At 42.4% G+C, this 27,770-nt stretch overlaps 1 protein-coding gene across 1 annotated transcript in view; it reads left to right on the top strand.

Annotated features, from left to right (window-relative positions):
* The window catches only part of LOC145341444 (ADP-ribosylation factor-like protein 14), a 54,807-nt gene extending 38,424 nt beyond the window's left edge, over positions 1-16,383 (top strand). The window contains exon 2 of the mRNA XM_080186397.1: positions 14,202-16,383. Coding sequence (XP_080042523.1) covers positions 14,307-14,897 — 591 coding nt within the window. The 5' untranslated portion in view covers positions 14,202-14,306 and the 3' untranslated portion in view covers positions 14,898-16,383. The remainder of the gene's footprint in view (positions 1-14,201) is intronic.
* The last annotated feature ends 11,387 nt before the right edge of the window (positions 16,384-27,770 follow it).

The raw sequence follows: 27,770 nt of genomic DNA on the forward strand, positions 1-27,770 counted from the left end.
GCAGATGGATAATTACATGTCTCAGATAACGAAGACATGAATGGAGGCAGATGAATGCAATATAAAACGGTGAAGGTGGAGAAGGAGGACCAGTTGCTGGACAATAATGTGAATAAGGAATGTGAGCAGGTACAGAGATAGATGCAAGAAAAGTTGACTGATTTGGAACCTGTTCCTGAGTTGCTGAAATTGCCTCAGCATAAACTGCAAGACTAATAATAACAGCTCATCATTTATGAGAAGAAAAATACAAATGATTCAGCAGTCACATGCGATCTCAAGAAGAAGATTGAGGAGCAGAAGTATTTGACCACTGTAGACAAAGGAAAAGGATGACATGAAGTGAGATTGTTTGATAAAATGCTACCGTCATTCCAAATGAACTGCTGGAATAATGAATTTATACAGCTTGCACAGACTTGTATACATAGAGAAACGGTACTATTCATCGGTGATGTTCGAGTAAATTATGATTCACAACAATGTAACTGCCACAATTATTCCTAAAACCATAATTACAACAAAAGCTAACACCAAAGAATCTAATCTAGTATATATCTTTGCCAAAGAATAGAAAATAAAGAATGATAAAGATCCAGCACAAAGGAATTGATAAATCCCCTTAGAACAGAAAGATATATGATTAGACACTCCGGAAAGAATGTTCAGCGGACCATTTTGCAACAGAAGGTGCAGTTGGACTACATGATGAAGAAATTAAGAGCAGTTAACAAAAAAGGGGACAGAGATAAAGTGGCCTTTCTGGATGGCCTTGCACACACATGTGAAGTTGACAAAGGTGCATAGGGATGGGTTCTCTTTGACAAAGTCTGTGAATGGCTCAATCTTCTGGAAAATGGTTATTTCGTTCTGATGTTTCAGGAACCCAAAAATCAAAAGAATTGTTTGAACTCAGTGGAGGAAAATAAAAAGTGGTTTGTTCCTGTTTGCATCCAATGTTTTACCCTCCAGATCCTGCCTAGCTTTCTGAGGACATTGCCAGAACAAAGTTACAATCATGAGAACGGAAATTGAGCTCGGACTTGGAATAAAAACATGATCAAGAACTGAAGGAGGTTTTGAAAAGAAATAGGAAGCAGCATGCCAAGGAAAGAAGGAAGAGAGAACCTAATTGCCAATGCTTTATCACAACTTTGACGAAAGGAGAAGCAATGTTCGATGGTGGAAAGAAAGAACTGAATTGGACCACACTACTATTATTTTTGCGTGTTTCAATTTAATAAAATGTGTAGTATGATAGAAATAATATGAAACTAAACGTTTTGAAGAATGGAGCCATCTCTGCATATCGATGGTTCACTTTTCTTAAGGGGGAGGTTTGATGATACTGAAACTATAAGTAATGCATTTTTATCATGTTTCTTGTGAAGGAGATGTTAAGATTCATCTCTGTTTAAACGGTGCTGCTTTGTCTGCTTCAGGCAGCCTGTCTGCTGAGAATGCAGAATAATTGCTCCTAGTTTTAATTTGAGTTAATGCAGTCTTGTTATTTTTTGGGTTGTCCCCTGGGGTTTCAGAAGTTTTAATTAGATTGATTGATAACAGCACATTATGTGCTAATGGGAGAAGCCAGGCACACAGAGGCAAAAAGCAGACATTTGGATTTGCAAGGAGCAGCAGCTCTTCTGTCTTTCTCTCCCTTTCTTTCTCTCTCTCTTTGGAGATTAAAGTTTGGGCCCTTGTTAGAAATTAGTTATCTGTCTCCAGAGGTGTTCGAAAGGTTTGAGGTCTAGCAGCACACATACCAGTACATAAGCTATTGTTTGCTAACTGATTTTGAAAAGGAGTTTACGTCTATGAGGAATGATGGTTCTATTGGAACTAACAAAGATTGGCTAGCAGTTAAGAATTATTTCTCGTCATGTTAAGTATTTTAATCGGTGAAAGTTATGCTAATTCTTTTTGTTATAGCTAATCAGTATTGTTAAAGAAAGTTTGTTTTGATAAAAGCTTCCTTGTGGGTCAATAGAATCATACTAGGAGTGAAAGACCTTATTGTCACACTCATGACAAAATCAAAAATAGTTGGGTGTCTAGTCTAACTTCATTATATATCTTGGACTTTCTGGTCTCTAACAGTCATAGAGTCATAGAAGTTTACAGCATGGAAACAGACCCTTCAACCCAACTTGTCCATGCGCTCTTTTTTTAGCCAATAAGCTAGTCCCAATGGCCCATATCTTACCCATGTAACTGTCTAAATGCTTTTTGAAAGACAAAATTTTACCTGCCCTACTACTATCTCTGGCAGCTTGTTCCAGATACTCATCACCCTCTATGTCCCCTTTCACCTTAAACCTATGCCATCTAGTTTTAGACTCCCCTACATTTGGGAAAAGGTGTTGACTATCTAGTTGATCACATTGTTTTATAGGCCTCCATCTGCCATTCATCACCCCTAAGTCTCCTTCACTCCAGGAAAAAAGTCCCAGTCTATCCAGCCTCTCCTTATAACTCAAACCATCAAGTCCCAGTAGCATCCTAGTAAATCTTTTCTGCACTCTTTCTAGTTTAATAGTATACTTTGTGTAACCAGGTGAACAGGTCTACACACAATATTCCAGGTGTGGCCTTTCTAATGTCCTGTACTACTTCAACAAGACTTCCCAACTCCTGCATTCAAAGTTCTGACCAATGAAACCAAGCATACCGAACGCCTTCTTCACCATTCTGTCCACCTGTGATTCCACTTTCAAGGAGCTATAAACCTGTACCCCTAGATCTTCTTGTTCTATAACCTCCTTAATGCCCCTCCATTAAAGTTAAGTTTATTTCTTAGTCACAAGTAAGGCTTACATTAACGCTGCAATGAAGTTACTGTAAAATTCCCCTAGTCACCACAGTCCAGTGCCTGTTTGGGTCAACTGATTAAATCCTGTCTGGTTCAATCTACCAAACTGCATCAACTTGCATTTATTTAAATTAAACTCCATCTGCCATTCATCAGCCCGCTAGCCCAATTGATCAAGATCCCATTGTAATCCTGGATAACCTTCTTCACTGTCCACTATGCCACCAATCTTGGTGTCACCTGCAAAGTTACTAACTATGCCTCCTATATTCTCATCCAAATCATTAATATCAATGACAAATAACATGGACTCAGCACCAATCCCTGAAGCACACCACTGGTCACAGGCCTCCAGTTTGAAAAACAACCCTCTACAACCACCCTCTGTCTTCTGTAATCAAGCCAATTTTGTATCCATTTGGCTTTCTCACCCTGCATCCCATGAGACTTAACCCTATGCAACCCATACCATTGCCTTCATCTACCTTCTTAGTTACTCCTTCAAAAAACTTAATCAATTTTGTGAGTCATGATTTTCTATTCACAAAGCAATGTTGACTATCCCTGATCAATCCTTGCCTCTTCAAATGTCTATAGATCCTGTCTCTCCAAATACCTTCTAACAACTTACCCACAATGACGTTAGGCTTACCGGCCTGTAGTTCCCAGACGTTTCCCTGCAGCCATTCTTAAACGAAGGCACAACATTTGCCATCCTCCAATCTTCAGGCACCTCACCTATGGCTGCCAATGATTCAAATATCTCTGGTCGGGGATCTGCAATTTCAGGGATGAACACTGGAAGACAAGAGACTTCGGTTCATTGGGCCAGAGGGCCTGTTTCCCGTGCTGTGTTGTTCTTTGTACAGGAAAGGTGCAATGAGATACCCAGGGACTTTCAGGACGTGCTTATACATAGACATTTCATATGGCATTTATTACTAAACCCTTACCTTCATTTAGTCCTGCTGTGGCTTCCCTTTTATGATACTCCGTAGCCCAGCGCCCAAGTGTATATCACACATTGGAACAGTATAATAATGCTTTATTAGGTGGCACAACAAATATCAAGCTTAACATCTACATTCTGTCTTTATCTGTGGATCCCAATTGCAGCTAGATGCTCTTCTTAACATTTTTACACATGCTCTCAAGAGTTTCTCTCCGTGCATTTTCAGCTGAGGAAGAGGCAGGCTGCTTACCTTGCTTTCCTCAAACTTGAGATGATCTTGGTGGCTGCCCTTTAGCTCCCTGAGGCCTCTATCATCACAGCTACTCTAGGAACTGCTGACATTAACAGAAGAGCTGAGGAGCTGCTGGCCACCCCTAGCATGCCCTTTTGACCTGCAACATACTAGGACCTGCCAGAAACTTCAGCTACTCATTCCCCTTCTAACCTTGCCACCACTGCATAGAGCTCACGGACAGGACAATGGCTGATCTGTGCACACCTCCAGCATCCATTGATTGGACTACTAAATCTGTGCTCCATTAGGGTCTCCAATCGCTCCTGGATGAAGTCATTGTGCACATGCCTGAGACATGGCAGCACCCATGGTCTGAATGGGCTCCTGTATTGTCTATGCACGGATACAGATGGCCTCTGGCAGCCCAGCCAAATGTGCCCATATGTCTCACTGTAGCTGCAACAGTTGGTGTGTTGCCACAACTCGAGAGGTACATCATCAAGCTGGATCCCAGCATGGCCTAGCTCCTAAAGTCCTCCGCCAATTGCCCTGGTATGTCTGTGACATTGCACGGCACACATCTGGATACTTCCTTCTCCAATGTCTGCATACGTTGATGGCTAGTTTAGGAATTCCTTCACCCTGTACCTGGTTGGTCTCCAACCCTTGGTAGAGTTGCTGGGTGTAGATAGAACATAGAAAAACTACAGCACAAACAGGCCCTTCGGCCCACATGTTGCGCTGATCATATCCATGATGTCTGCAAAGAAGTAGGGATGATGAATCACTGACAATGCAGTATCAGCTCACCTTGTACAGTTCCTCTCACGTAGGGAAGAATGTGCAAAAGCCCAATCGGACATTGTAAGTGGTCATGTATTGTTAATCCTGTTCAATTTTATGTGTGTAATTAGTGTATACCTTGTGGCTGTTCTCCTACATGTTACACCTCAGTACTATCGATTGTCCCAACTTAAACTGCTCAGTGACTGTGAATGAACATCTACTGATATCTGTTCCTGATCACCAGTTATTGGAACTCAATACTTCTCCAGTAAGATCACACGTGGCCAAGTGCCCAGTACCTGAATGCAGGCGGTGCTTGTTTGTGGTTTTGACATTGGAAACTGCAGCTTAACCGAGGTTTTCACTCTAGTGGTTTCAACAGCCTGCTGAAAAGGAGCTAAGGGGGTGGAAGACTTTGGTAAAATGGTTTATGGAATAAGTGAGATAGTGGATAAAAAGTGAAATAAATCAATTTTCTTGCATCCGAACAGGGCAATCTTACCATCATTAATCAGGGAAAAATCTAGCAATGGTACTTGCATCACCTGTCAAAACTGTACGGACATTATGTGTAGTTCTCTATTTGCATTGCAACAATCAAAGGGAAACATACGTTTGATGTGCTATAAGTTAATTTTCTCATCAGCAATAGCATATAATGAGCTGGATTGCAACTTGCCAATCTGTCTCATAACCTGCCAGATCTTCTTTTGATTGGCTATCAACTTGTCTTGTGCTAATGCCACTGACCATTTCCACCCCCATAAATGTCAAAGATTCAATTCAAGTCAATATAAACTGCTAAAGATTTATTTTGTTTAACATCATATTCTTCAACAAGCTGCTGGTGAAGCCTTTAAATTTTGGAGAAGGAAGATAACGTCACGGTGATTCTGAGCAGATTGGAGATAGGAGGTCACAGTGATTCTGGAGCAGATTGACGATGGGAGGTCACAGTGATTCTGGAGGAGATTGACGATGGGAGGTCACAGTGATTCTGGAGGAGATTGACAATGGGAGGTCACAGTGATTCTGGAGGAGATTGAGGATAGGAGGTCACAGTGATTCTGGAGCAGATTGACGATGGGAGGTCACAGTGATTCTGGAGGAGATTGAGGATAGGAGGTCACAGTGATTCTGGAGGAGATTGACGATGGGAGGTCACAGTGATTCTGGAGGAGATTGAGTTTAGGAGGTCACAGTGATTCTGGAGGAGATTGACGATGGGAGGTCACAGGGATTCTGGAGGAGATTGACGATGGGAGGTCACAGTGATTCTGGAGGAGATTGAGGATAGGAGGTCACAGTGATTCTGGAGGAGATTGACGATGGGAGGTCACAGTGATTCTGGAGGAGATTGAGTTTAGGAGGTCACAGTGATTCTGGAGGAGATTGAGTTTAGGAGGTCACAGTGATTCTGGAGGAGATTGACGATGGGAGGTCACAGTGATTCTGGAGGAGATTGAGGATAGGAGGTCACAGTGATTCTGGAGGAGATTGAGGATAGGAGGTCACAGTGATTCTGGAGGGGATTGGGGATGGGAGGTCACAGTGATTCTGGAGGAGATTGGGGATGGGAGGTCACAGTGATTCTGGAGGAGATTGGGGATGGGAGGTCACAGTGATTCTGGAGGAGATTGGGGATGGGAGGTCACAGTGATTCTGGAGGAGATTGGGGATGGGAGGTCACAGTGATTCTGGAGGAGATTGAGGATAGGAGGTCACAGTGATTCTGGAGGGGATTGGGGATGGGAGGTCACAGTGATTCTGGAGGAGATTGGGGATGGGAGGTCACAGTGATTCTGGAGGGGATTGGGGATGGGAAGGCACAGTGATTCTGGAGGAGATTGGGGATGGGAGGTCACAGAGATTCTGGAGGAGATTGGGGATGGGAGGTCACAGTGATTCTGGAGGAGATTGGGGATGGGAGGTTACAGTGATTCTGGAGGGGATTGGGGATGGGAGGGCACATTGATTTTTCTCAGGCTGTCAGTACTTCCACTCATGCTTTTCATGTTGAGACTGTACTTATAGTTCCAATGGCAGATGCAAGCCTAGGTTAAACATGTCCTATTAAACATGACTAGTCAATAATTATTGAAACAACGAATGAAAAAATAAGAAGTCAATGAACAAATAACATTCCTTCGATTTCTTTGAAGTTGTCCTTGAAAACATAACAAAATGTGTCTGTTCTCTTGTCCTGGTGTTACCTTAGTTAGATTTATCGAGTCTGATGTTCCAAAGTCCATACTCCAAAAATTCATAGATTAATATGTGATAATATTTTTAATTTGCAAAAGTGACCAATGAGTGAAGGCATGAGTAAAATGGGTGGGAAATTATGAAGGATAAGGGCACCAGTAAAACAAGTGTTAATCATATATATCTGTGGTACTTTCAAATCTGCTTTGAAGCCATATTTTATTTAACACTGCTGATTTTTTTCAATGTATTTGCTTTTAAAGTATATTACAACTATCTTAGTAATGCTTTATAAAGTATAATTCCTCTGACAAAGCCTGCATTTTCCAAAGTTTGCATTAGAATATTATGCAGTAGCTCTGTTTACTGAGTCTGAGATTTAACAATGGCTCTTCCTGTAGTAAACGTTCAAAGTTCATTGAAGTATGCTGCATTCAGGAGTTCTGTTTATTTAATTATTGTTTTCCATTGGTACCAGGTGGTGCATGTGAAACAGAGAACAAATAGAATTGCACTGAAACTGTCATGTGCTGTAAGTCTTTGCCAAATTGGTAATAAAGGATGAGATAAGTATCAATCCTCATTGATCCACCATATCTGACAAAGATTCTTATTGAACTGTTCATAAAGCGCAGTACTTTGGGCTGTGTCCTGTCTAGAGCTAGCACTTTATAACTAATAGAAGTTACTAGTAATTTGAGTGGGGGTGGGAGGTGAATTTGAGGTTGTAACCTCCCATCCCCAATCTTCTCCAGAAGTATGCTGGCTGCTGAGCTGGAAGCTGGCAACTTTAAGTAGATGGGGTGCTCACATCAAACAGCTGTTAGGCACCCTTGTCCTTGCTACAGAGCGAGTAGAGGGAGCGAAGGTTTATCCTGGGATGGCAGGTGTGTCCTATGAGGAGAGACTAAATCAATTAGGATTATATTCACTGGAGTTTAGAAAAATGAGAGGGGATCTCATAGAAAACTTATAAAATGTTAACAGGAATGGACAGGGTAGATGGCGGGGGAGTCCAGAACTAGGGGTTATAGTTTGAGGATGGGAGGTAAACATTTTAGAATGGAGGTGAGGAGAAATTTCTTCACCCAGAGGTGGTGAATATGTGAAATTCATTACTACAGAAAGTACTCGAAACCAAAACATTGTCTAATTTCGAGAAGAAATTAGATATCATTATGAAGTGTTTTGAAAGGCTTATTATGGCACTAACCAATTCCAGTCTCCCGGACTACCTGGATCCACTATAGTTCGCTTACTGCCGCAAAAGGTCCACTGCAGACAGCATCTCCCAGGCCCTGCAGTCAACCCTGGAACACCTAGATAACAAAGACACCTATATCATCCTCCTATTTATTGACTGCAGCTCAGCCTTCAACACCATTATTCCTACAAAACTCGTCTCCAAACTCCATGGCCTGGGGTTCGGCTCCTTCCTCTGCGACGAGACCCTGAACTTCCTAACTCACACACCACATAAGAACATAAGAACATAAGAACATAAGAAATAGGAGCAGGAGTAGGCCATCCAGCCCTTCAAGCCTGCCCCGCCATTCAATAAGATCATGGCTGATCTGTCGCTGCTCAGTTCCACTTTCCCGCCCTCTCCCCATAACCCTTAATCCCCTCTCCTATCAAAAACCCATCAACCCGCGTCTTAAAAATATTTAGCGAGGCAGCCTCCACCACTTCAACGGGCAGACAATTCCAGAGATTCACCACCCTTTGAGTGAAGAAGTTCCTCCTCAACTCCGTTCTAAACCGCCCCCCTTTTATCTTGAGGCTGTGCCCCCTAGTCCTATTGTCTTTTTTGAGCGGGAAGAGTCTTTCCACCTCTATCCTATCCATCCCATTCATCATCTTATACGTCTCAATGAGATCTCCTCTCATTCTTCTAAACTCTAACGAGTACAAGCCCAGTTTATTCAGCCTCTCCTCATAGCTCAACCCCCTCAACTCCGGTATCAGCCTAGTAAACCTCCTCTGCACTCCCTCCAAGGCCAAAATATCTTTGCGCAGGTGCGGCGCCCAAAAATGCACACAGTACTCCAGTTGCGGCCTCACCAATGCCCTATACAGCTGCAGCAAGACCTCCCTACTTTTATATTCAATCCCCTTCGCTATGAAGGCCAGCATCCCATTCGCCTTCCTGACCACCTGCTGCACCTGCAAGCTGGGTTTTTGCGACTCATGCACAAGGACCCCGAGGTCCCTCTGCACCGTCGCCTGCCGCAGTTTTTCGCCCCGTAAGTAATAGTCCTTCCTACCATTCTTCCTACCAAAGTGGACCACCTCACACTTGCCAACATTAAATTCCATTTGCCATTTCCTGGCCCATTCGCCCAGCCTATCTAGATCCTTCTGCAGACTCTCCACACCCTCCGCACAATTTGCCGTTCCCCCAATCTTGGTGTCATCAGCAAATTTCGACAATCTACACTCGGTTCCCTCCTCCAGATCATCTATATAAATGGTAAAAAGCTGAGGCCCCAGCACCGACCCCTGGGGCACTCCACTAGTTACCATCCGCCAATCCGAATAGCACCCGTTGACCCCCACTCTCTGCCTGCTATTTGACAACCAATCCTCTATCCACGCTAACACCCTACCCCCAACTCCATGTCCCTCGACCTTCTGCAATAACCTCTTGTGAGGCACTTTGTCAAACGCCTTCTGAAAATCTAGAAAGACCACATCCACCGGCTCTCCTCTATCCACCACCATCAGTAAGGATATGCAACAACACCATCTCCATGATCATCCCCTACACCAGTGCTGCACAAGGCTGTGTTCTCAGCCTTCTACTATACTCCTTATGCACCTATGACTGTGTGGCCAAATTCCCCTCCAACTCAATTTTCAAGTGTGCTAACGACACCACCATAGTGGGTCAGATCTCAAACAATGATGAGATACAGAATGTGGTGAACTAGTGCGACAACAATAATCTCTCCTTCAATGTCAACAAAACAAAGGAGATTGTCATCGACTTCAGGAAGCGTAGTGGAGAACATGCCCCTGTCTACATCAATGAGGACGAAGTAGAAATGATTTTTTGATTTGATTTATTATTGTCACATGTATTAGCATACAATGAAAAGTGTTGTTTCTTGCGCGCTATGCAAAGCCACCTTTCATAGATAAAGAAACGAGACAGTACGGAATGTAGTGTTACAGTCACAGCTAGGGTGTAAAGAAAGATCAACTTAATGCAAGGTAGGCCCATTCAAAAGTCTAATGGCAGCAGGGAAGAAGCTGTTCTTGAGTCAGTTGGTACACAACCTCAGACTTTTGTATCTTTTTCCTGACGGAAGAAGGTGGAAGAGAGAATGTCCAAGGTGCATGGGGTCTTTAATTATGCTAGCTGCTTTGCCGAGGCAGTGGGAAGTGTAGACAGAGTCAATGGATGGGAGGCTGGTTTGTGTGATGGATTGGGCTACATTCACAACCTTTTGTAGTTTCTTGCGGTCTTGGGCAGAGCAGAAACCATATCAAGCTATGTTATAACCAGAAAAAATGCTGTCTATAGTGCATCTGTAAAAATTGGTGAGAATCATCGCTGACACGTCAAATTTCCTTAGTCTTCTGAGTAGAGGTATTGCTGGGCTTTTTTAACTATAGTGTCAGTATGGGGGGAACCAGGACAGGTTGTTGGTGACCTGGACACTTAAAAACTTGAAGTTCTCGATTGTCTACAATTCGTCCCCATTGGTGCAGACAGGGCAGGGAGGATAGCGAAGGACTGATGAGTGTGACGGGATGATTGGGAACCATGGGGAAGAGGCAGCTGAGGAGGGGGAGAGGAGAGAGGTCCAGAGGACACCAACTATTAAGTGGGGAGGGTGGGGGGACACAGCTCAAGGGCTTCTGATGGAGACAATCCCACCACCCCCCCACCCTCCCCCCTCACCCCCCCCACCCCCCCAATCCACCAGTCCTGCCTGAGACATAATTGTGTTCGTTATTGGGCTTCCCCCACTGAAGTTCAATCTCCTTGCCAGCCTGACAATTGAGGCTGGGCTGGAAATGGTCCTTAATTGGCCACTTAACTGCCTCAATTGGGGCAAGGGTTGGCTTGCCATCTGAGGCCTTGACCGTCTCAGTATAAAACTGTGTAATCAAGGCAGGTGGGAATCCAAAGGGAATCCCATCTTTGCAATTTCACACTCCTGTCCCCACCTAAAATCCCACCAGGGGTGGTGGGGGAGTGTGGGGGGAGATTTTCACAGAGGATTTTAGGGACGGATTTGGGGGAGGGTGGATTTTCACAGGCGATTTTAGAGGTGGATTTACAGTTAGAGGGACTCTGTGCCTGTCTTCATTTCTGCCCCACCCCTTCCGACCCACCCTCAGCCCACAGAACGCAAAGGCAGAAGACACAGATATTGTTCAAGCTTCTTAAAATAAAAGGACAAACTTTTTTGTGTAGCCTTGTCTTGCCTTACTACCATTCATTTGCATTTTGATTGCTAGGTTGATAGTAATGCTGCATGTTGCTGAAAAAACTGTTGTTGATTTTAGGCAACTAATAGGATGTCCGAAAGAACAGGCATTTGCACAGTAATCTTATGCACTCTGTCTCTAAGAAGATGGGCTAGTCAGTTTCTAGCCAGTGAGAATGTGGACAGGCCTAGCTTGCCGGCCAATGTGTAGAGGGAGGTATTACGCATGTGCAAACCTCTGATGTTGCACACGCATATTAACAGTAGCAGACAGAGAGAGAGAGAGCTGTTAGGCCCCTGCTACTGAAGGCAGACTCAACTAACTCCCCCTCCCCGCAATCTCAGGGACCCACAGCTCGAGATGCAGCCCTTACCAGACAGACCAAGCATGACCCCATTCCCTCCCCCACCAATCACATGCAGATTGTCAGCGGGCTGCCTCTCCCTCCCTCATCCACTGATCGCAGGCAGAGTGGCAGTGGGCCCCTTCCCCCCATTGTCATGCCCCCATTGGCCCCATTCCCTGGCACAGCCCCATTGGCCCTGCACCCTGGCACTTCCTGGTGGGCATTGTCCAGATTCTCAATGAGCATTGTCCAGGTGCCAGACTGGCATTGCCTAGGTTCCATGGTGGCACTGCCAGTCTGCACTACCCAAGGGGCACCCCCACCTTGCTTTCGGTGTCCCTGGGAGTCTCAATGATCTCCGGTTCCATCAACAAGGCCAACATGACTTCACTGTTCACAGGGACTTGTGTTTTCCACACCAGAGAGAATCTCCCCCGATGAGACCATAAAGGCTAGTCAGCCCAGATGACTGAGCGCTGGAATCGCTAAACACATTTCCGGTGAGAGGCTGACCATGCCAGAAATCCAGGTGTTGTAAAATTGCAACAGGCACAAAAACTGTTGTCATTTACACTAGCCGCTTTACATCCAATTTTATGACATTTTCCCTCCACAAAATAGGCATAAAGAGGTTTAAAATTCTGTCCTATGCCTCTTCATTTCTGGCTGTACCCTCTATTTTCTTCATTTTTATGGGTGCAATAGGGCTTCCCATTAAATGCATCAATGCTTTCTATTTAACCATTCCACCAGCGGTCAGTTTCTACATTCTCACTAGTCTGTGCAAAGAAATTGCTTCTAAATTAATTTTTTATCTTAAAGTGACTGCACACTGGCACAGTGGTTAGCACTGCTGCCTCACAGTGCCAGGGACCCGGATTCGATTCCTGTCTCAGGTGTCTTTGCGTGCTCTGGTTTCCTCCCACAGTCTAAAATAATTGCTGGTTAGGTGGATTGGCCATGCTAAATTCTACCTCAGTGTACCCAAGCAGGCGCTGGAATGTGGCGACTAGGGCATTTTCACTGTAATGAAGTTAATGTAAGCCTACTTGTGACACTAATAAATAAATTTAAGCTTACATTTAGACCCCTTGATCTAGATTCACCGTGCAACTCTCCCCATTGTCTTTCTAAGTGAGAACTGTATTACAGTTGGGAGCTTGACTTCTCTTTCTCTGAAATTCTTGGATTTTTATTTGTATCTGGGTGCAGTTTTTGATGAGTCCTCCCTGGGAGCAAAATATTTATTATACCCTGGATCACCACGTGACTTGATTCAACCCTCTTTCGGTCAGAGGGTGAAATATTGGCAGAAGATTAAGAAGGGAATTGTTAAATGATATCAAAAGAAATCAGCATTGGGTTTCAATCCAAAGATTGTATATTTTTCATTAAAAAAAAAGAAAATCAACAAAATCAACATAGAATTTCAAAATGCTGCTCGCAAAGGTTTAATGGGATTTAAAACCTAGATTAGGAAATGTGAATATTTATTTTTTAAAGGAACTCTGTGGAGATGCTTTAATTGAATTATCAATTAATTGCAAACAGAAAGAGTTAAGGTGCCAGATGCTGAACTTTCAGGAGGAGATATGGAGAATATTTGTTGTATGCCTTAGTGTTTGAAAGAGGATCAGACATAATTATTTCAGTGTACTTATTGCAGTACATTTCTGAGAATCAATTCATACATCAGAAAAATGCTGGAAAATCTCAGCAGGTCTGACAGCAACTGTAGAGAGAGAATAGAACTCTGACTAAGGGTCATCTAGACTCAAAACGCTGGCTTACTCTCTCTCAGTAAGAAGTCTCACAACACCAGGTTAAAATCCAACATGTTTATTTGGTAGCACAAGCCACTAGCTTTCGGAGCACCTCCGGAAGGGGCAGTGCTCAGAATCTGACCTAACCAGTAATTTGTAAACTGTGCGTGCCTTTATATGCCCTGTTTCTCTTCAGAACTCTCCATTCACCTCACGAAGGAAAAGCGTTCTAAAAGCTTGTGGCGTTTACTATGAAATAAACCTGTTGGACTTAACCAGGTGTTGTGAGACTTCTTACTCTATTCTCTCTCTCCACAGATGCTGTCGGACCTGTTGAGATTTTCCAGCATTTTCTGTTCGTGTTTCAGATTCCGCAGTATTTTGCGTTTATAATAAATTCATAGATGTCTATGAATTCCGAACTTGCTACCAAACCTGAAAAATATTTAACTCTCCGAAAGGCGGATCCTTCTTTGCCTGTGGATATTTTCCCCTCATGTCACACATTTGCACACACACTGCCGCAGCTATAGCCCTCTGCTCAGGTGTATCAGTCTCAACCGCCCATAGCAAACAACGTTTTATCTCTTACAGTGTTTGACAAGGAGGCGCTGTAAAAATTGCTGCAGGTGCTTACTATGTACCAATGTGCTTCACAGGTCTGTGGCGGAGGCACGGAAGTATTCACAGAGCACGCCCACTAACTGGTAATAAATTGGCAGCGGCAGAGCAGTTGCAGCAAAGAGGTGCAGTGTTGAGTCCGAATGGGTTTGCTGACCTCGAAGGGAACTAAGACGAAACAAGCTCGCATATTAATGCTGGGCCTGGATGCCGCAGGTAAATCCACTTTGTTGTACCAGCTCAAATTCGGCCACGCTGAATTTCTCACCGCCTCCACCGTCGGCTTCAACGTGGAAATGCTGGAGCGCGACAAGAGCTTTGCCCTCACAGTTTGGGACGTTGGGGGACAGCACAAGATGCGACAGTTCTGGCCCTATTATTTTCAGGACACCGATGGGCTTGTTTTCGTGGTGGACAGCGCCGATAAGGACAGGATGGAAGATTCGAGGAGAGAACTTGAACGGATGCTGAAAAATGAGTGTTTGAAAGGGATTCCCGTGGTGGTGTTGGCAAACAAACAAGATCTGACCGATGCCATGTCAGCAGAGGAAATCACCAAACGTTTGCACATGAAGAGATGCTGCTGGGATCGAGACTGGTATGTCCAGCCTTGCTGTGCCAAGACGGGCGAAGGCTTAAATGCAGCCACTAAAATAATAATCTCTTATGTCAAAAAGAAAATTAACTCTAAAGACGAAGTATCTCACAGTGATGTGCAAGAGGATAGATTATGAACTAAAGGTCTCTAAAGTGTGTGGAATTCTCCTGAATCTTATCCATCTTTTTCTGAGAGGAAGAATATGAACTATATTCTACTGGATTTCAATAATGGTATACTTTTGTTCCAAAAGGCTGTTTCTTCATCCCTATTTATTACTTCTGTCCGCACTGTCAGGAACAGTTGATGAAGAATATGGAAAAATAATTGTGACCGTTTTGGAACACAGCATGTTGGCATTATAAGAACTGTACTTGCCATGCCTTTAACAGCCTGGAACCCCAGCTATTCAATTCTCTCTCTAAACTACCCCTGCCTATTCACTTATTTTAAAACTCTCCTCCAAGCCTATCATCTCGATTTCGTTTCTGTCACCTGGTTTTGATGTTTCTTTATTTGCCTCATATCAAATTCTCGATAACCTCATTTGGAGCGTTTTGCTTCAAGGTACTATGTTCAATGCAAGTTGTTGTTATGACCGGTATAAGCTGCGTTAGTTTATTGGGGTCCCTGACGGGAGTCTCATAAATGAATTAACTTCAACATTCGTGTCTCAAAATTACAACATTGTAGATTTATTCCAAAATCTTGTAACTGGAGGTGTATGATAAGTACTTCCTTGTAACTTAGGAAACAGTACTTTGATCAATCAGTAATGACCCGTTCACCTACAGCAGTGCGCGATTCCTTGCACATTGATGCCAGTGCAAGGTATTACATTAAACATTTTGAAATGTTAATTGCGCCGTTCCGGTAATAAAAAAAGTGGCTCTAGCAAACCGAGATGAGTGCAAGTGACTCACTACCACGCGGCGCTAACAAATACTGCCAATTTCACATTGATGTTACCCTACGTCCATACCAAAGTGACAATTATAGTGCCATCTATGCGTACAATACATTGCGATAATTCATTTTCACGGCTTTAATGCATAGCAAAGATGCAACACGTGGCCAGGATTTTACGGTCAACGGTGAAGTTATAGCGCTGCCCACCACTGATCATGAATAAAGCCGCTCACAGAAAGGCGTGCTTCCCCCTTTTCCGCCCGGCAGTACAAATCTGAGGTGGCTGGGGCCATGTCTTGATATGCAGCAACTTTGGTGTCATCAAACTGGTAAACATCCAGTCACATTAAAGTATTCAGTTGTCAAACCAGCAAATTATCAGCGCTTGCTGTCAGTTTCAGTGAAGTAACGATGGCAAATTCTGAAAGTTTCATGGTCCTAACCAAAATTCAGACCTGTGTGTTTTATTATCTATGAAACAATGCACTGTAAAACGAAGGGATTGTCTCCCATGCCATACGTAACTTATTGAATAAAGCAACTGTGTAAAACCTAAAACTCGCCTATATTAACCAACTAACAAATGTGTGATGAACCAGGTCTGTGTAACCATTTAAAATGTATAAATTAGAGGCCTCTTAATCTATCAGGACTATTCCGAACTTGCTAGTTTCTGAAGTAACAGAGAAAGAATGCTGAGTGATAAACTCTGCTGCCACGGGCAATTGGATCATTACAATGTCTGGGATTACAGGTACAGTTTTAGGTTAATGTCTATCTGTGCAATTCTCCTTGCAAAATTAAAATTATTAGCAAAACTCATTAGTTTTTATAGCAATACAACTAATTTCTGTAACTGGCATAAAGGTGAAATTAATAAGTACAATTGGTTATTTTTCATTTGCATTTTGATTGTTTTTCCAATGTATGAAGATTTTTCAAAAACTAAGCTAAATATTAAGTTTTGTATAGAAGAAACTGCAATTTCCCATTGAATATAAATCTGAAAGATGTTATTCCAATGATACACTATCCCAGTCCATATTTGAACATCTCTTCTGTAAGGCCATGCAAACCTAAGAACTGGGAATAGCAATAGGTCATATGCATCCTTGAACCTGTTCTGCCATTCAATAATATCACAGTTAACCTAGTATCTCACTTTGTTGTCTGATCCCCTTTGGTCTCCTTACCTAAGAAGGGTGTACTAGGATGGCACAGTGGCACAGTGGTTAGCACTGTTGCCTCACATACCAGCGGACCTGGGTTCAATTCCTGGCTTGGGTCACTGTTGGTTCTTTTGGTAAAGATCTATCCATTTCACTGAGCTAACACAGCCTTCTACAATTCCAACAATTCACAAAGCCTCTGTGAAGACATTTTTCCTCACTACAGTCCTAAATAGTTGACACATTGTCCATGAGACCATGAGGTCTAGTTTTGGACTCTCCAGCAATGGGAATTGCCTCTCAGCAGCTACCCTATCAAGCCCTCGAATGATCTTATACATTTCAATTAGATCATCTCTCATTCTTATAAACTCCAAAGAACATATCCCTATTTCACTCAATCTCTCCTCAGAGGACAGCATTCCTACATAGGAATGGACCCATAAGGTAAAAAGTTTTAAAGATTAGTCATGATTAGACTTACTTTCACACTGCAATAAAAATCCCCTAGTCCCCACATTCCAGTGCTTGTTCAGATAAACTGAGGGACAATTTAGAATGGCCGATTCACTTAACCTGCACATCTTTGGACTGTGGGAGGAAACCAGAGCACCCAGAGAATACCCATGTAGACACAGGGAAAACATGCAAACTCCACACCAACAGTAACCAAGCCAGGAATTGAACCCAGGTCCCTGGTGTGTGAGGCAACAGTGCTAACCACTGTGCCACTGTACCATCCTAGTACAGCCTTCTTGGGTAAGGAGACCAAAGCTGTACACAGTACTCCAGGGGCAGCACAGTGACACAGTGGTTAGCACTGCTGCCTCACAGCACCAGGGACCTTGGTTCAATTCTGGCCTCGGGTCACTGTCTGTGTGGCGTTTGCACATTCTCCCCATGCCTCCATGGGTTTCCTCCAAGTGCTCCAGTTTCCTCCCACACTCCAAAGATGTGTGGATTAGATTGATTGGCCATACTAAATTGACCCTAGTGTCAGGGGGATTAGCAGGGATTACAGGAATAGGGCCTTGCAGTCAGAACAGACTTGATGAGCCAAGTGGCCTCCTTCTGTACTTTTGGGATTTCTATGATTCTATGTGGTTTCACAACGGTCCTGTATCATTGCACCAAGATTCTTATACTTTGAACCCTTTTCAGTAAAGACTAATGTGCTATTTTCCCTCTTCATTGTTTTGCATATCTACACATTAACTTTCTGTGATACATGCACAAGGAAACAATGTTCCCTCTAAACTGTGCAACTACCCAAAAGTTCCCATACAGGTCACACACAAATTGGCTCCTTCAAGTTTCTGTGCGCAGTCATGCAAAATGATTAAAAGAACTTGCCTGTGCACAAAGAGAGAAGAAAACAGAGTAGGAACAAACAACTCACTTTTCAGTTGGCTGGTTGTAACTACCGAAGTGCCAAAAGAATCAGCACCGGGTGCTCAGTTTATACAGTTTATATAAATTGCAACAAAGCACAAACCTCTCCACACACTAACATTTACTCAGTTCTCACTTTCCAAAGTGGATAAATTCGCATTTCCTCCCATTATATTCCCAATCACATTGGGTCACTGTCTGTGTGGAGTTTGCACATTCTCCCTGTGTCTGCGTAGGTTTCCTCCAGGTGCTCCAGTTTCCTCCCACAGTCCAAAGATGTGCAGGTTAGGTTGATTGGCCATGCTAAATTGATCCTTAATGTCAAAGGGATTAGCAGGGTAAATAGGTGGGGACACGGGAATGGAGCCTGGGTGGATTCTGGTCAATGCAGACTTGATGGGATGAATGGCCTCCTTCTGCACTTTAGGGATTCTATGATTCTAACTTCTGTAGCACTTTATTAAATGCCTTTTGAATATTGAAATATACTACACTCTTTGGCTCACTGCCACTTACACACTAAGAAACGTTGAATAGATTCATCAAGCACAATTTTACTTTCATAAAATTGTACTGATTCTGCCCTATGATTTTATGATTTTCTGAATACCCTGTTGCATCCAAAATAATGTCATGCCTTTTAAAGCTGTCTGCAACAGATTCAAACAAGTGTTCAAAGCCCTACTGGTTTTACAATACTTTAACATTCGAGCACCATACTCATATCAGCAGACACGTCCCAGGATGGACTTGGTGCAGACATCATCCAGAATGGCAGAATGGCCTTTGCTTCAAGGCCCTCACTGACATTGAGACTCAATATGGAGAGATTGAAAATGAACTTCTTGCTTTACTTTTCACCTGTTAAAAATTTCATGACTTCCTATAAGGTCATCCTGCAACTGTTGAAACAGATCACCAGCCACTTAGAATCATCTTAAGGAATACGCTCCACACTTCATCTGCATGATTCTAACGCATGATGGTAAAGTTGCAATATTACAACTTCAGTGTTGTCTACAAATATGGCAAGGAGCTGTATGTGGTTGATGTCCTTTCTTACCTCCCACAGATCAGATAGAGCATGAAGAAGACATAGATATTATGGCAATAGAGATGCTGTCATCTCATCAAATTCAGGATTCAAACAGGCTTTACAGGGAGACAACATATGTAGCCGACAGCACAATATCATCATGAGGATCTGGCCAGAATCCTTAAGGGAGCTTCCTCACTAACTCCACATATTCTTAGCCATCAGAAATGAACTGACCATACAGGATGGACTAATGCTGCATGGCGAGTGATTTTTCATCCATTCTGCCTTCCCGATATACTGCACAGTAGAACTGCACTAAGGACCTCAGGTTGGAAGCAACCAGATAGAAGCAAGCCACATCTAGTAAAGGAACCATTGTGTTTACATGAGTTCTCAGATCTCCCATGGTCACTCACAGCAGCCAACATCTTTGAGTGGAATGGTACACAACACGTAGTCTTCGTTTATTCATATTCTGGGTGGTTTAATCTTATCAAACATGACAAGTAAACAGTAATCATCAAGCTTAAGAGACTTTTTGCCACACACAGCATCCCACAAAGACCCATGGCAGACAACGTTCATCAATTAATTTTGGTTGAATTTCACAACTTTGTATGTACATAGGTCTTTGAGCATATCATGAGCAGCATCTTGTATACACAGTTAAACAGTTTGGCAGAACAGGTGGTTCGCTCAGCCAAGCATCTTTTTGAGAAATGTGCACAGGACCACACAGACTATTACTATTATGCTGTATTCCTTGGCCTGCAAAATCTACCATGTCAGAGACTGCCCTCGTCAGTTTTTTCCAGGGGTACCAGGACCATGATTCCTACTGCCAAAGATCTGCTACAACCTAAACTTGAAACCAATATGAATGAAATCCTTCTGCGATGCAGACTGAAAAGCAAAATGCACTATGATCGAGACACCCATAGACTCAGCTCTTTAACAAACGATCAGGATTCAAACTGCACATAACCATGACCAGTTGGTAATAATACTCAGCTATGCCCCACAACCAAACAGCTGTTTGGTAGCCTCAAATGATGCCCACTATGTATGCAATCACCATCACTTTCTGCAAGTAGCAGGACCAGCACCAGCAGACAACACATCACTTCAGTCACCTAGCTATGGCACCAGCCCCCTGCACCAACGGGCATGCAGACTCCTACAGGGGGCAATGCAGCGAATCCCCCATCTGACAAACACAGATGAAATACCTCATATTGCTACCAGTGAGGATATTGGTCACAGAAATACTACAACACCAACAGCCAGTATAATCACATGCTCAGGGCACCTGAGCAGGCTGAATACAAGATTCCAGGATTTTATTACCACTCAGCCTAGAACTGACTTTTTAAGTTCAGCTTTCTTTACAACAGAAAAGGCAGGGGTAAAAGGAGACACAATGGGCTATGCACCAGTTGCTACAGCCTTATCCGTACTTCACTGTATAAATATAAATAGTTATGCATGGCTAGTTTGTTGAGTTGCATATTACACAATGATCAGTATATAGTATTTTAACATCTCATGCCACTGATGTGCAAGTTAAATGGGGGAAACGTAGATTGTGTGGTCACGTGAGACCATGATGATGCAGTTACACAAGAGGTCACGTGGCAGGAGTTATCACCAGGGCACAGCACAAGTACTATATGTAGCTGTTGAGCCTAGCAATAAACTGCCTTCATTGGAAGTCTTTGAAGCCAGTGATTTGAGGAACCTACAACATTCTACAACTTCCTTTTTACCTATAGCAGCTCCTACCATGTATTCCTTGTTAGTTTACTCTACTTTTTACTTTCTTCCACTCCATTAGTTTGTCGGTCTCCTCCCTTTGCTGATTTCTAAACCCCTTGCTCCAATTTTCCTACCTCAATCTCCCAGTTTAATAAACTGTTTAGCAACATTGTGAGCCTTATCTTTCAATCTAGTATCTTTTTTAACTTCATTAGTTAGCCACTGTTGGTCAATTTTCCCCCAGTAAGTTTTTGTTCCTCAAGGGATTGTCTGTTCACTGAGGATATCAAATTACTTCTTTGAATGTTCACCACTTACATTTTTAAAAAATCTAAAATCTCAGTGCACTTTAGCCAACTCATTGCCTCATACTTTGTAACTGACTTTATTTAAAACTAAGACTTTAGTTTCAAACTTACCACCCCTAAAACTCAATAAGAAGTTATATTACGATCAATCTTCTCCAAACGGTAAGATTACTAATTAATTTTATTTCATTGCATAGTACTAGATCGAAACTAATCCATATCCTAGTTGATTTCTCGATATATTGTTCTAGAAAACTCTCAAAGGCATTCCATTGACCTGTCTCCAAACTATTTTTTGCTGATTTGTTTGGCCCACTCTAAATTTAGATTAATGTCCCTGATAATTATTGTACTGAGTTGCATGCTTTTTATACTGTTGATTTATAATTTGTCCAACACTTTAATTACTGTTTGTGGAACTATGAACAACTCCCACTATTGTTTTCTGTCCTAGCTTCACCCATACTGATTCCACATCCTGATATTCTGTGCTAGAATCATTATTTTTTAACCAGTAAAATTAGGGATGGTTCCACGTGGTGAGGAAATGGCTTCTGTTCAAATCCTTTACATCAGAGGTCTTTCTGGCAAGCTACACTATATACAGGCAACTGTACACAAGGCATTTCTCCGTACATCCCCTTTTTATACAAAGGGAAAAAAAAACACATTGCATGCAGTGTCATTTGTAGCTGCAAGTTACCATATACACCGCCTTTAAAGAGAGTCATCACACTCAAACTGAAGGCAGTTCATTCTAGCCTCTTTCACTTTTGTCTGCCTCTATGCATGCATTACATACAATCTTTAATGATGCATATGTGAACTGTTAAAAGGAATAGATGCCACAGTCGCAGAAGATCATAGGCTGGTGATGATATAGCCTGAGCATCACCACACTGCAGGCAAAGAGCAAAGTTGAGTTAGCAGGCCTTAACCTCAGCCAGTACAGGAATTGAACCCCTCCTGTTGCCATTACTCTGCATCACAAACCAGCCGTCCAGCCAACTAAGCTAAACTGATTCCCCTGTTAATGATTGTTTGTCTGTGTCTGCTGGTTTCTGGGATGACTTTGCCCCTCCACATAAAGTTGTCACGATGGCAAAGGGTACTGCTGATCCATGGTATTTGTTGGGGGGCAGTTGACTTCTGGGACTGCTGGTCTTTCTATTTTTTGATCATTTGGCAAAATTAACTCTTCCTCATCAGCTATCTGCTGTGAAAGAGAAGCTTTTTCAGTTGCATGTATACCTGCTGTTGTGACAATTTATCTGGTTGTTCACTTTCACGGTGTACTATCAAGGTGGCAAATGCTTTACACAGGTTCCAAGTTACCAGTTGGGCTGACTTTTGTTGAGTGAGTTGAATGTTTGCACTTGGCTCTCCAACTCTGGCATTAAGTTAGTAGCTTTATCAAAGTAAAATTTGGCTTTCTATCATTTCACTTTGATTTTGTCACTCATTCCTGATACTACTTCTGGCTTCAGAACATTTTTAGCTATTGGAAGAGTTCTTTGGGCACAGCATGACATTAGTTGCTGGACTGGACTACTTTCCATGCCTTTGGTGGGTATGTTCCTCCACTCTAAGATTGCCTTGTAAATATCTGTGTTGGGTCTACTTGACTTTTAGTGATCCCTTTGACAATTTGTGTCACTGTCTCAGCCTTTCCATTTGACTTGGGATGATGTGAAGATGATTTGTAGTGTTGTATTTCCCAATCATCTAGGCCCAATACATTGCTGGAGAAATGCCTCCGTGCAGTGTCCTAAATCCGGCCATCTTCAGCTGCTTCAGAGGTGGGTGAGTTCATTGACATTGCTTAGCTCCATTCACAATTCTTCAAATAATAAGCACTCCATGTCAACATGCAACTAAACTGCACTGATAACCCTAAAGACTCAAGGGCAAAAAGGGATCAACAATAAATTTTAGCTTTGCTAGTGACATGTTCCTAGAATGAATTAAAAAAGAAGCAAGTAACATGCACAGTACACAAATGCCTGGCAATTACATCTCTAACTTGTGGAGGCAATAGCCATTTCCCTTTGGTATTGAATGGCAGTAGTATCACAGTATCTCACCATCAACATCCCAAAGGTCATCACTGACTAAAAACTGAATGGGATCAGTGACATAAAGGCTATCACAACTCAAGCAAGTCAAAGGTTGGGTACTCTCCTGCAAGTGGCTCACCTTCCAACTCCTCAAAGCCAGTGGGCAGGATTTTCCAGCGGCACTCACCCCTCGACCAGAAAATCCTACCTGAGGTCAACGGGCCTTTGCATGACCCTCTCCCCGCCTGCTACGATTCCCATGGCAGGTGGGATGAGAAAATTCTCCCCAGGGATTTAACCATCAACTGTTAGTGTCTAATAGGTTGTGTTGGTGGATGTTAAATACCAGTTGGTTAAGGTAATAGGGTAAACAGGATTTGAGTATAGAGAAGTGTGCTCTGTGGCAAGCAATTAACAGTCTCTACCAAAGCATTGTATTCTTCAGTATATTCTTCACAATCAGGCTTGGGATTTCTCTAGCACCACCAAGTAAATGTCCCTGGATGGGTGCTATTCCAACAATACAAGAAGTTCAACATTTTCTGGAACAAGGCAGTCCACTTGATCTGCACCCATTCATTTGCCTAAACATCTAAATCCTTTACCTTCTGCATTTAGTGCTTTGATGTGTACTTTCAACAGGACTATGTCTACAGAATTCCTTAAATTCCAGAATAGTCTCTATGAGTTGGAAAGTAATACTGATATTTAAAAGCAGGAGAGAGAAAACAGGGAACTATAGGCCAATTTGCCTGGCATTAATAATATGGAAAATGCTAGAAATGATTGTTTGGAATATGGTAACAGGACACTTGGAAAATTATAATAGAATTAAACAAAATCAACACTTAATTATTAAAGGAGAAGCCTATTTGAAAAATCTGAGCATTTTTGAGGTTTTCACCAGTTGAGTGAATAAGGGTATTTGGATTTGGTGCATAGAACAAGTTACTACACAAAATTACAGCTTGTCAGATTGAGGGAAATATATTAATATGGACTAAGGATTAGTTAATAAGAATATAAGAACATAAGAACTAGGAGCAGGAGTAGGCTGTCTGGCCTCTAGATCCTGCTCTGCCATGCAATAAGATCACGGCTGATTTTTTCGTGGACTGAACTCCAATTACCCATCCGCTCACCATAACCCTTCATTCCTTTACTGTTCAAAAATCTATCTAATGGATAGAAAGTGGACAGTAGAAATAAACTGATCATTAAATGGTGATTAAAGTTGGTACTTAAAGGGACCTGTGTGTCTTTGTAGACAATCACAGGAAGTTAACATGTAGGTACAGCGAAAAATTAAAATGGTATGCCAGCATTTATTACAGAGAGATTGGGATGCAAGAATGAAGAAGTTTTAATTTATTTTTCCTTTGTAGTTAACAATGACAATGACATCAATTACAATTTATTAGGTTGTAGGTGTGATGTATTCAGAGATGATTAATCAGTCCAATTTGAGCGTATAAAGATTTTTTGTATTTGAATACAGATGTAATGTTGGTGCAGTGAAACTGCTTGTGGTTTGGACTTTCAAAGTTCACGTTTCCTGTTGCCAGGTCTGAGTCTGTTCTAGTCATAGGAGGTGGTGCCTTTGCTGATGTGACTGCACTCTATAGAACTATCTTGTGTGAGAGTCTCCCATGTTTTAGGGATAATGTTCAAACTCTACAATGAGATCTTCAGAGTGTCCTTCAAGCACAGTTTCTGGCTAATACTGGACAGATCCTTAATCTACAAAGGAATCAAGGGATATGGGGGACATAGGCAGGAAAATGAAGCCAAGGTCAGCTATGATCTTATTGAATGGCAGGACGGACTCGAGGGGCCAAATGACCTGCTCCTATTTCTTATGTTAGCATTTCCTCTCAATTAGCTCACCATAGAGGAGTATTTTTGACAAAAGCTCCAGGCATTCTGACATCTCTTCCTCATCCTATTGAGCTCTCTTCAACAAGGTTGAATCCTGGATATGTTGGTCGAGGAGAAAATCTCAGTATTAGGAACTTTGTCTTGCTATTTGATCTCGAGTAGAGTCTGCAAATAGGTCCTGTGACAGTGGTGTAATTTGTTTGCACGCCTGAAGTAAACTGTCCAAATCGTACAACATACAAAAGATTGGGAAGGACAACCACTCTTTATACCTCCTCATTTATTGAGACTAATTCCTCTTCACTATCAGTACAGATTTTCACTGCTTGCCAAAGGCAATGTTGGATGGCCATGGCTATTTAGTGTTGACTTTGTCATCAATTTTAATTACCATGAAGAGGGTGCTAGTGAGATAAGTAAATTTGTCAACTGCTTCAAGCCTTTGACATTGACTCTAACTATTGACTTCACATAGTAATTTTGTGGGACAGGTTGGTACATGATTTCAGTCTTTTAGATGCTGGTTGAGAGATCACAGTTACCACATGGAAATGAGAAACAGTCAATGCACTATCACATTTCTTGTTCTGAACAGGGATTTAGGACATGGTCTTCAGTGAAAGGAAAGTCACAAACTACAGTTTCGTACACTTTGTGGTCTCCTCAGATTGAAGGCTTTGCCCTTGTGTGATATAAGAACATAAGAACATAAGAAATAGGAGCAGGAGTAGGCCATCTAGCCCTTCGAGCCTGCCCCGCCATTCAACAAGATCATGGCTGATCTGTCGTGGCTCAGTTCCACATTCCCGCCCTCTCCCCATAACCCTTAATCCCCTTGCTTATCAAAAACCCATCAACCCGCGTCTTAAAAATATTTAGCGAGGCAGCCTCCACCACTTCAACGGGCAGAGAATTCCAGAGATTCACCACCCTTTGAGTGAAGAAGTTCCTCCTCAACTCCGTTCTAAACCGCCCCCCCTTTATCTTGAGGCTGTGCCCCCTAGTCCTACTGTCCTTTCTGAGCGGGAAGGGTCTCTCCACCTCTATCCTATCCATCCTATTCATCATCTTATATGGCTCAATGAGATCTCCCCTCATTCTTCTAAACTCTAACGAGTACAAGCCTAGTTTATTCAGCCTCTCCTCATAGCTCAACCCCCTCAACTCAGGTATCAGCCTAGTAAACCTCCTCTGCACTCCCTCCAAGGCCATCAAACATAAATGCCACTTTCACTAACATGGGATGCTTCAGAAAACATGACAGAGAACAGGGTAGGAGCTAACACACTCCATTTGCGATTGGGAATGCATATTAAGACTCCGCTGTGCAAGAAATGAGCAAACATGCCATCATGGAATTGTCATATAATTATTAGTTGTTTTGGACAGCCAAATTTTCCCATGAGCTTTCAAAGGCATCATGATTAACTACATTGGAGGATTCAGTCAGATCAACAAATGTTGAGTCCAAGTTGAAGCTCTGTTCTTGACGTTGCTGAACCACAACCTTTGCTGAAGCCAAAATAAAAACAAAGTACCGGAAATGCTGGAACCTCAGCCTGAAACATTGGTTTTATTTTCTCCCCACAGATGCTGTCAGACTTGCTGAGATCTTCCAGTATTTTCTGTTCTTTTCTGAAGCCAAGCTGACTCTCTGGTAGAAGGTCCTGTTCAAAATGCAGTGTCAAGTGGTACTGTTGCAAGTATTTTCTAGTAATGCACAGGACGGTGATCCCTTGATGGTAGTCACAAACTTCACAATTTCCCTTCCTATGGGTTCATCTATATTCTTGGGGAATAGCTACCTGGTTCTACATTAAGTGGATTGGTTTGATGCATTTGTCAGTGAGCATTGTGCCTGCTGTCTTGTACATTTAATCTTGTATTCCATCTGACCCTGGGTTCTTACCACTCAGCAGGAAACTAATTGCTTTCATAATCACAGCTTTGTCGTGGGTGTAAGAAAGTGGCAAGTCAACTTTGATTTGGGGCAAGTGAGGAATTGTCTCATCACTAATTGTTAAGGGGCTGACTCAGAACATTGCTAAAATGTTCTGCCCATCTGTCTGGGATTTACTCTTGTCTGTAATGAGTGTGGTCCTATTAAATCTGAGAAGGGGTGAATTTCCAGAAGCCTATAGAGCGTAGATTGTCTTCAGAACATCAAAGAAGTATTACTTTCTTTATGGATGTTTTTGAAGGTGGTGTTCCTTGAAGTAGATAAACAGTTGTTTAGTTAGCTGTAAGGCAATGTGTTTATCCATAGAATCTGAATCTCCTTACTGATTTTAGCAAATCTATCCTGATTGCTATGGGTATTGGATTCCTAAGTCCCAGGATGGTAAAGTGAACCAGGTCTCTGAAAGCTATCCAATCATCCTCCACACTGAGAGACAAATTGAACACTAGCAGGCAATCCAGATCTTTTGAGAATTTTTGCCTAGCATCCATTTCAGTAAAAGTGAGGGATTCTTAATTGGATTGCAGCTCATCTTGGTGAGA

The sequence above is a fragment of the Carcharhinus amblyrhynchos genome, chromosome 3 (genome assembly GCF_965287045.1).
Source record: "Carcharhinus amblyrhynchos chromosome 3, sCarAmb.v2.hapA, whole genome shotgun sequence".
NCBI lineage: Eukaryota > Metazoa > Chordata > Chondrichthyes > Carcharhiniformes > Carcharhinidae > Carcharhinus > Carcharhinus amblyrhynchos.